The 10,818-nt window shown below is 41.2% G+C and overlaps 1 protein-coding gene across 1 annotated transcript in view; it reads right to left on the reverse strand.

The window, feature by feature from the left end:
- LOC121198170 (voltage-dependent T-type calcium channel subunit alpha-1I-like) overlaps nt 1-4,780 on the reverse strand; it is a 100,855-nt gene extending 96,075 nt beyond the window's left edge. The window contains exon 1 of the mRNA XM_041062094.1: nt 4,533-4,780. Within this exon, the coding sequence (XP_040918028.1) occupies nt 4,533-4,780 (248 nt within the window). The remainder of the gene's footprint in view (nt 1-4,532) is intronic.
- Between the last annotated feature and the right edge of the window lie 6,038 nt (nt 4,781-10,818).

Below are 10,818 nucleotides of genomic sequence, written 5' to 3' on the forward strand. Positions count from 1 at the left end.
AAGAAGTCCTAAAAAAAACAAAAAAAATGGTAATTTAAAAACTAAAGACTATTGCTCTTTACAATGTTGAATTTTATCAATGGTTTATACGACATGACAAAACTAAAATATTCAAAAGCTTGAAGCTTTAAACTCCACAGAAAATATCGTACCTTCCAATAAGTCAGCACATGACAAATGCAGTAAACTGCTATCTATCTTTCTCTTTTTGTGTTATGAGTAACTGTTGACAGGTCAGGTTTCACTGAATGCAGTTAATTGAAGAATAAAGCCTTAACAAGTTACTCTTCACCACGAAAGTAAGACACAATGCAGCTGACTGACTGACTGGACCTAATCCACTGTGCACACTGAATTATAGCCTCTTCTATCCATTCGGTACAATGACCGAGTGAATGCTGTGACCCCTTGATTATTTAGCCTATTAAATTCACTGCAGTCCAGAAGAGGAGATGCTGATGAAGTGTGGCGCTGAAGAGGAACAACTTAAAAGCAACTGTAATCAACACATACTCTTCAGAAGGGCGAAGATTTCACATCGAGAAGGTGGAGGAACAACTGACGGCACCCAGGTAGGACTGGCTGTGCCACTGCCTATGTGTATGCATGTATCTGTCAGCAATGGAAGAAGAATTACTCAGTTCCTTTACTTTGGTAAAAAATAAGCAACACCACATTGTAGAGAGACTCTGTTGAAAGTCCTGCATTCAAAACTTTAATTAAATAAAAGTACATAAGAATTGTACCATAAAACTACTCTTTAAGTAAAACAAATAAAAGAACTTGTTATGCAGAATGGCCCATTTCAGAATAATATAATAATATATGATTGTATACACGTACCAGACTAGTACACAGAATTGTGCCCTTGAAGGCACTATAATGAATCCATCAAAGGTGACAGGGACTGCATCCGGACACACATCTGATCTCTAATCAGTATTGACGGGAGTGAAATAACAGCTGTTGAAGTATCTCTGTAAGTACGAATAAAGCCGAGCAGAGAGCAGAACTTTGATTTAAATAAACAGGTAGAAAACTGGAAACTGAGCCTGCAGGGCACATTTAGCACATTTCACTTATCTGTCGTGCCTGACACGACCCGCATACATTAGTTGTGTATACTGCTGTGTACTTCTATGCCAGTACAGACTGCTCTATTACAAAGATGGGGAAGAAGGAGGAAGATCAGAGTAATTACATCAAATTTGTGTTCATGTTTATTTAAAAAAAAGGGGGGGGGGATGAGAAGACATGAATAAAAGAGTTTGAAAACTGAGAGAATGAACAGGGCTTATCTATACTGTATGATATGTACAGAGTGTGCACTCTGAAGAGCAAGAACAATAGTGAGGGAGAAGAAGTGTGTGGGGTGCAATATAGAGAGGTGCTCCAGGTGCTCTGCTGCAGGCAAGCGTGGGTGAACATCATTGTGTGTGTGTGTGTGTGTTGTACTGAAGGCCTTTCACTGCTACTGAGTGGTGGACAGGATTATGAGCATAAGCAAAACACAGATGACGTGAAATGAGGCCATAACAACTGTGAAGTCTTTGAAACAAACAAAAATGTGCTGTGTTCATATCTGGTCAGCACATAAGCGATCCAACGCATCCATATATGCAGCGCTGTCAACAATCAACAGACACACAAACACAAATGGGTACAAATCGCTGCCCCAGTTTAAGTCCCCCACACACAGGAGATGTACACACACATGCTCCCAGTCCTACAAACCATGTGAATACACTGCCATGCCACACACACACACGGGCACTCACACACATGCGCTTCAGGAAGCTTCAAAACTGTCTATACTAACACAGTCACAGTAGGCAACAGTAACACCTCACCACCATGGTGACCAAGGTGTGTGTGTGTGTGTGTGTGTGTGTGTGATTCCACCAGAGGAAACTCACCTCAGCTACAGCATCAACAGCCTTCCCTCAAACCACCACACACACATGCTCAGGCTTTTTCACCTTTCTCACACTCACTTTATATTTTTCTCACACATTCTCCCCCTCCCTTTATCTGTCTCTCTCTGTCTCTCGCTCTCTCTCTCACACACACACACACACAGATGTGTCTCTCTATATTTTAACATGCTTACAGTTTGAGCCACCATGAGTGTCCAGCAACCAATGAGCTGCAACAGAAGCTCAGGCGATGTGAAATAAGATTTGGAGTGTATGTGTGTGTGTGTGTGTGTGTGTGTGCACCAGCATGTTTGTACCCTGTGGCGTGGGGGCCAATTGACAGTAGCAGAGCTCAGCCATTAGGAAGCAGTGTAAAATCCTCCTGAAACCTCTTTTCCCTCAAACATCAAAGACGGAGTCTGAAAGGCAAACAGAAAGTCTCGCTGTCCAGTTTTGCGCGTCCGACTGCCTACACAATCATTAAGATTTTGTCGTCACCCCACCATCATTCTTTCCCTCAGTTTTCTTTTCATAGTTCACTGCAGTCTGTTGTAGTCTGTCATTTGTAGGTCCGAAGATTTCACTCTACCTAAATAGTAGTCTATCTAGTGGCTCTGTTCCCTCTTGCTTTAAGCAGTCCATGGTTCATCCTATGATCAAAAAGCCCAACACTGATGGTGGCTCTAAGCAAGTTGCCATTCTTGTCCAAAATCATGGAAAAAAAATTACTTAATTTCAGCACCTGTCCTTCCTTCCTTCCTTCTGCCTTTTAGTCAGGTTTCAGGGCACGTCACAGCGCAGAGTCAGCTTCACTTAAAGCTTCTAATGACCTGCTGCTGTCTCTTGACTCTGGGAAATGAGCCACACTAATTTTAATAGACCTTAGCTACCGCCATCAGTACTACTGACCACAGTATATTCCCGAACCACCCTTGTGCATCAGGTTGGTATCCAGTGTAGGGCTCTCTAGTGGCTCACCTCCTACCTAACAGGTAGATCTTTTTCTGTCAAATATGGAGACATCTTCTCCTCGTCTGCACCCATCACCTGTGGAGTACACCAGACCGGCTGCTCCTGGCTGTCCCTTGGTCGAGGCTGAGGCATAAGGGTGATCATGCACACGCTGTAGCCGCCCCAAATCTTTGGAACAGTTTATAATTTACAATTAACTGTTCCCCCTCCACTTCTGAGGCTAAACTGAAGAGCCACATGTTTTCTCAGGCTTTTGGGTGTTCTAAATGATTTTTTTCACTTTTTAGCCTTCAGTGTATTTTATTTTTAAACTGTTCCTAGTTTGTGAATTCCTATGGGATAGTTTTGTTAGGTCATTACTGATAAACAAAGTGTGATGAGAAAAGAGAAACCAGATCATTTCCCATTCATGGCTGCATCTTACTGAAACTGTTCTGCAAAACATGCACCAAACCAGCACCAGATTATGTGTTTAATTTGTAAGTATGAGTCAAGTTGCCTGGATGTACCTGTTGGCAGTTAAGTGGAAATACATGTTAGAGAGGAAATAACATAAACTGGCTATTGTCGAATGACCCAAAGCCAAAGACTAACTAAATTAATTTGAAAAGAAACTGTTTGCAGAGCAGAGCACAATTGCAACATCAAGTAGTTGTGCAGTGCTGTTAAAAAGAACATACAATGGCTGCTCCACAATGCCACAATTATTCACAATTTAAAGTGAATAATATCTTTGAAAAATGCACCATTAGCTTAATAGCAGTGAGTGAAAAAAGCTTGAGAACCTGTATGTGAGTAAATAGGGCCATATTGATACTGCACTTGAATGTATACATGTTCACACACACATACACATTTTGCAGCAGTGTGGTCTTGTCTGTCCCTAGTGTGAAAGGATCATCCTTAGTCCCACCGCCACTGTCAGTGCAGTCAGCAAACACACAACTGCTTGTTCTGGACACAGGCAAATACCATACACGTACACACAAGCGCACACATACAAATGTGCACATTCAATTGTTCAAGCAGTGGAATGCTGATCACTGCAGTTGTAGTTGTATAAGGATGTCAAACACACTTACTTCTGGGATGTCTGCTGCACTGTGGTAGCAAATCCACCAGATAAAGGAGTGAGGGTGGATGGGAGAAGAGGGTCAGAGTCAAGATGGATGAAAACATATCAAAAGAACACAAAGCAGAGACAGAAGATCTGACAAAGAAGAGAAATTGTGACTCTGCAAAAGTGGGAGATGGGTGAGCATAAAAAAGCTCTAAAAAAAAAGCAAGGACTGGATATAGAGGGGTGGAAAGCCCCAAGTGTTGGATAAAGAGATGAAGGTGGAGGAGTGAGAGGGACTGAATGTATGAAAGGTGCACTGATGAACAGAAGAATGATGGGAGTGATTTAAAGAAGAGAGGAATTAATGAAGCTTAGGGACTTTAAAAATCCATTGAGGAAAGTGCTGATGTTTTTGATAAAAGATCCCAGGACAGCTTCATCTGTGAGACTGAGCATGTACTTGGACAGGATGTGTGAGGACAGGTGGATAATTGAGATTAGAGAACGATAAAAATTAAAGAGATAAAGTAAAGGTTATCTTTAAAGTTAAAGGGGCAACTTCCGCCCCGTGAATGAAAGGATATGGGCTGGAGACCATACGGATGCACCAGCTGCGAGGACAGGTGGTCTGCTTGAGGCAGAAAAAGACCACGGGCGCCAGCTCTGGGAAGGGCACCACGAGAGTGCTTAGGTCACTGCCGATGCTGACATCATCACTCGGACCCACTTCCTCAATGATGTCATCAGCGTGTGCCGAGCCGTATTCCTCGCTCTGCCCTGGCACTGCTGAGGAAATGCTCCCCAGCGGCACAGGACACTCCTCGCTCGTCATGGCAACCCAGCCGAGATCTGAAAGACAACGTGAGTTGACAAAGGGATTAGAGGAATGAAATAATTATCACATTGCACTGCAGACTTGAGATGAGATGCCTGTTTTGATTTAATTAACAGGCAGCTTTTGCACATGTCGCAAATAAATATTAATTGAATGTGCTTATTTCATCAAAGTTTGATTGGGGAAACAGCTTTTGGCTATGCAGCCACTCCCACAGACCACTAAATCAACGCCATGTCACAACATCACCTCACAACTCACAGATATTTAATGCTTATTGTTTTCCAGCCCCAAAGGCCCATTAGTCTCTTGCTGTCTCTTTGCCCTGCAAAAGCAAACGCTCTTATCGTAAACTCACTTGTCTGCATAACAGAACGCTGTACTTACTGATAACAATTACCTCTCACAATCAAACACACACAGAGGGGTACGACAGCGGAGAGTAAATCAATGTCAACAGTCATTGCGCATTCATTGATGATTCATTTAGCCCCATCACAGTGTTGAGGGAGAGGAAATGGCATTCCATCTCCCACCACTTAGCTCATGAATGGATTCACTTTTATCTATGAATATAGTACACAAAAACAGAATTTACAGACTATATCTCTGGAATCAAATGCCCTAATTTCCTCTCAGAATCTAATTTGGTGTTGGCTTGGAAACGTACAACCCACTACCTACTTCCTCGAGTCTCTACCAGCTATGATAATATTAATATTGTTAATTTATCACTCCCATTTGCCATTGTCCACACCAGTATTAAAAGTGCTGTGGTTGAACAGTTACTTAAGAAACCACACCTTGATCCAGGGTCTCTTAATAATTAAACACCAGTCTCTAACCTCTAACCACGTTACATCATTGGCTCCCTATCCATTTCAGAACCACCTTTAAGGTGCTTTAGATGACTCACACAGTCCTAACTGAGCTTGCCCCTTCATACCTGTCAGATCTCCTTAAACTTTTCACTTGCTGTTTGGTCTCAGAGCATGTGATTCCTATCTGTTCCAAGAGTTAAAAAGAAGTCAGCAGGCCTTTTCCTATTGTGCCCCCTTCCTGTGGAACAACCTCCCTGCTTACTGTAGGAATTTTTTTTTTTAATTTGAGGAATTTAAACTCATCAACCTTAACTCATCTGTGCCTTAACTTTGGGATGCTGGCTTGCTCTTTGATTACTTCAGGCCTGGTACCTGTTACCATGTTCCCGCCAGCAGGTCGAACTCAGTGAATCCATTGAACCTGGTATGTACAGTGTAGTCCACGAGATCCTGCCGCCAAGATTATGGTAAACTTTCTGATAACCACTGCATATCTCTGACTGTGTGCCCCTCGTTCTCTCTCTTCATCCTTGATGTCCTCCCAGATCATATTTCTCATTAATGTTTACCATCTATAATGTTGTCATCCTGATTTGTTCCATACAGTAATTCTACTTTCTGGCTCTATTACAAATGACATCTATTGCGTGTCTGTCCTTCCTGGAAGAGTGATCCCTACTCTGTTGCTCTTCCTGAGGTTTTCCTTTCCTGATTTGAAGGATTGTTAAACCCCTTGCGGCAACTCTGTGATGTGTGATATTGGGATAAATAAACACACAAACAAAAATGTGTATACTTCATTCAGGTTTATACATCTGTATATTTGTTTTTAAAAAAAGCACAAAGCCGCATAAGATTAATTTAATTAAAAAAAAATTCAATAAATCAGCTCGTAAAAGAAAAAAAAAGAGCCAAATATTGTGGAGATTCTGCGGGGAACGTGATATCTGCAAATGTGCGTCTACGCTACAAACTAGAACACAAAACGACAAACATGCATGTGTAGGTGTGGTTTGCTTAATGTGCACGTGTGTGTGGACGAGTTTGTTTGCACTAAATCCTACAGTAGCATTAAGTGCCAGCAGGAGTGCAGACTTTTATTTTTATAGGGTAACGATATTAAAGGCTATTCATTACAAGCTAAGAAAATAGGGCAATGGTGATTTAGTAGCTGGTATCTCTCACCGCTCCAGAGCTAATCCTCTGATGAGATGTTAAATCAGGTGGAGATATCAAAAACATTAGAAAGGGGGAAGTCACCCACCACACACAGCGACACACTGATATGTTAAGTCTCTCTCTCGGCCTAATAATCATCTATTAATGTACCCGTGTATCCATTTATTATCCCAGCACATACAAATAGATACTGTCTCTCAAACTAGGCCATTGTTTTGCCTTTCCATAACTGGCCTTTTAAATTAACTTTACCATGACAACAGCAGCTTCCTGTGGAGGCAGGAAGTTTATTCTTACTCTGCTGTGTTTTATTTCCCATGACAAAGCTTCTTAGAGAGACCCTGCAGCCATTACCGGCGACTACAATTAAACAGGAGACAGCTTTGCAGAAACGGTTGGAAGGAGTCTGCTCTGTGCATTCTGAGCACAGAGCAGACTATTGTCTATGTGTGTGTTAGTGTGTGTGTTTATGTGGTAAAGACAGTAAAAAAATTGCATTACTCTAAATTTTTTGCACGTTACAAAATTCTTTTATCTAACTTCTCTGCCTCATATCAGTGCTCCTTCACTCTGATTCTTTTTACAATATTCCTGTTTGCTGGGTAAGCTTCCTCTCAATGTGTTTCTTGTGTATAATGATGACGACTGATGAATGTGTGTGACTCTGAGACACTGAAAGAGAGAGCGAGAGAGAGAGAGAGAGAGAAAGACTGTGCACAAGGCCCTCATTGCTGTGTTAGCACTGACACACAAGCACATTCACACTTTCTCAACATGCACACTCTCACACATTAACACCCTTAATTGGGGTAGCGGATATACAGTCACCCATTTAGCTGCACTATGAGCTAAAGGCTGTGATGAGCCAAGGAAAAAAAAAAAAAACTTGCTTTGCCCCTCCCACACACGCTCACTGCGACAGTCTGAGACAGACACTGGAAGAGGCTGGATGGAAAACAACAAATGCTAAAAAAGCCAAACAAAAAAAGAGATTTTTGAGACTTCTAAATTCAAGTCCTCCCCTTTTTCCACCTCCCTGTTGGCTTTTTCCACCTCCTGTGGGCTGTACTTAAAAGGCCATCTTTCCCAGGCTTCAGGCCTTTTGCCAGAGGAGCTCGGTAAGATCAAAAACAAAAGTAAGTGCTGCACCCAAATTAGAAAACAAACAGCCATAAATTGAATTGTATCTGTGAAACTATTTCATCTTATTATTAAAATGTCATTGGCTGACCAAGTAATATGAATGTGAATATATTATTGATCTGATGAAGTTGAGCATAAGTGGCACTGTCAATTTGCGCAAGATGTTTTGATCAGGACAGCACAGGGTAAAAAATACAGAAGGCCCCCATCCCATAAACATTAGCCTTAAAGAAAGTAATGCTGGCAGCACATGAAATTCCTGCTGTTCGACTGTTTCATAAAGTAAGAGCTCAGAAGCTCCCTCATTCTGGATATTTGTGACATCAGAAAATCTTGCTAGTAAAACATATTCCTGACAAGGGATATACATCATACATATATCCCTTATACGTTATACAGTATATTAGAACAAAAACATTAAATGACTGGTTTGTTTACAGGCAAAGCTTCACTCACAAGAAACTACAGGACTGTCAATGCAGGATTTAACAAGTATTATTTATGAACCACAAGTGTCTCTGCACAGCTGTTTTAAATTGCAAGTGAAACAACGTGATGCATTCTGCTTTCAAAGCCATCAGTGTGCAGCTCCATCAGGTATCACCAAGCCACACGCTGAAACTCCAAACAAGCATTAGACTGATCACCAAGGTATTGATCATAGAGCCATAAATACACAGCAATGGTGTCTTGCTCTAAAAAGGGTGTTTTTCCTAACCAGGTTCTGTGAAGTACTTTGTATCATACAAAATCTTTGAACAGCTAGAATAGCAAGCTCTGCACTCTGAGCTTAAAGGGAGGTTTTCTACTTGGGAAACAGAATATTTTCCATGCGATGCTTTTGCCATATGTGCAGTTTGTAAGCTTGTTTTCTACCCCTGGTGGTATGTTTGTGGGACACTTGAACAGAACAGAGCTATTGTAATACATGTGCCAATGACAATGAAAGTGTCTGCTGTGACAAAGTCCATGGGACAAAACAACATAATGAAGAATTTTAATTTTTTCAGTTGCAAGGTATGACCAGCATCTAAAGCAACAGTAAATTTAAAAGGTAAATAAAAAACCCAACAGATTTTAGCTTAATTAACAGTTTCAATTCTGCTATATAATCATAGTTAGGCATTTGACTGTTGTTATCTGTAAACTTTTTTATTTTGGTTAGTTTTATAAGTTCATTTGATTTGGAGAATTAGACTACTGTACATATTGCTCTATGGGCTCTATGGAATTATTTAGTCTCCGGAACAATACATTCCTTAGCTTGGATTATATTTCAGGAGAAGAAGATTTTCACCTAATGGCAACAGTTGTTGCATAACTTCATAACAACAATGTAACCAATAAAAAAAGGAAAAAACTGCATCCCATGATACCATCACTGTGTTTAAAGTCATCTGTGCAGATTTGGAAGGGAGCCCATATCTACTGTGAAAAATCAGGACATCTGGAAAAGAACAGATACTGTATCTGACACACTGTAACATGTAATCCTCAGTGTCTACAGGGAAAAGTTATTAAAAAGTGCCTCCCTGTAATGTTGCATTATGAGTTTTGGAAGTTATAAAGATTGGTGTGGAAAGTTGTAGGGGAAGATGAGATTTTTTCTATTTTACTTCAGCAACAACACAGCTGGTTTGGAGGTGTGCATGGTGTGTTTCTGTGAGTGCGCGTGTGTGCATACCTCTGTGTGTCAGGTGATTTGAGACGATGCTGAGCCCAGCACAGCACTCACAGGCAGCCAGGGATCTGACTGTCACACCGACTTAACACAGCAGCACCCTGTCTTAACATCTCTTAAATTCTTTCTCTCACTGTGTCAAAACACAGTGAAGGAAACACAGTATTATCACCTGAGAACACACACACACACGTGTGCACACATTCATGTGTGACTGGGCTGAAAAATGAGCAAGAACAGTGAGCATATTAGAAAACATGGGTGCAGATCCCTGATGATTGGTGCTGTCCCAGATGTGTGTGTGTGTGTCCGAAGAAACATAATGCACCATTGGACCATTCAGACGCAGACAGTGGCTAATGCTATTAGAATCACTTCAGGGCAGGGATCCCTCGAGAACACAACTTAGGCTTACACACCCTATGCACAGACACTACACACACATCCTCACAACACAAACACTCCCGCGCACACACTCCCTGTCTCGTCAGCTATGTCAGGCAGTGCTTTATCCAGTGACCTGAGACAAACCAGCTTTGGCACCTATTGCTGAGTGATCAAAACAACACATTACTTTGTTACAGAGACTATCAATAAATTCAGCGAGAGACTATAATGTATTTATAAACTAGCCACTGACAGGGGAGACAAGGCTGAATAAGATAGCTGGCTTTTTGACAGCACCATTAAAATAGCCTTCTAAAATATGATAAATGTGATTTTTTTGTGCATAATGAAGAAGTGCATAATTCCTACTCTGAAACTTTACCTTGCCAAATAAACCTTAATATGTCTAGTTTACAGCCATTGTAATATTGAAAAATGTCAGCTTAAATGGACTTTCGAGAATGATGAAACACCTTTATTGCACATTCTAAAAAGGTTATGATAAACAAGATATTCACTGCCTTGCTATTTAGGTTCACTGCTCATTAAAAATTCTGCCTCACTGCATCATTGTTGTATTCTCAGTTGTGCCACTTGTCCACTTCCTTCATTACACCAGCCTGGCTCCAAGTCTTCACAGCACCACAAAATAAGGACCCATGTGATTTACTTAGAATAACCCATAAAAGACCTAAAGAGGAGGTGGGAGACAAAATGCAAAAAGAAATCAGTGCAACTGTCTGGCTCAGCCACTGCTGCTGGAGCAGGGCATCTACAGTATATTCCCTAAGAAAGTAAATGAGGCACCGAACATGCTGCATCAA

This window comes from Toxotes jaculatrix, chromosome 18 (assembly GCF_017976425.1).
Source record: "Toxotes jaculatrix isolate fToxJac2 chromosome 18, fToxJac2.pri, whole genome shotgun sequence".
In the NCBI taxonomy this organism is placed as follows: domain Eukaryota; kingdom Metazoa; phylum Chordata; class Actinopteri; family Toxotidae; genus Toxotes; species Toxotes jaculatrix.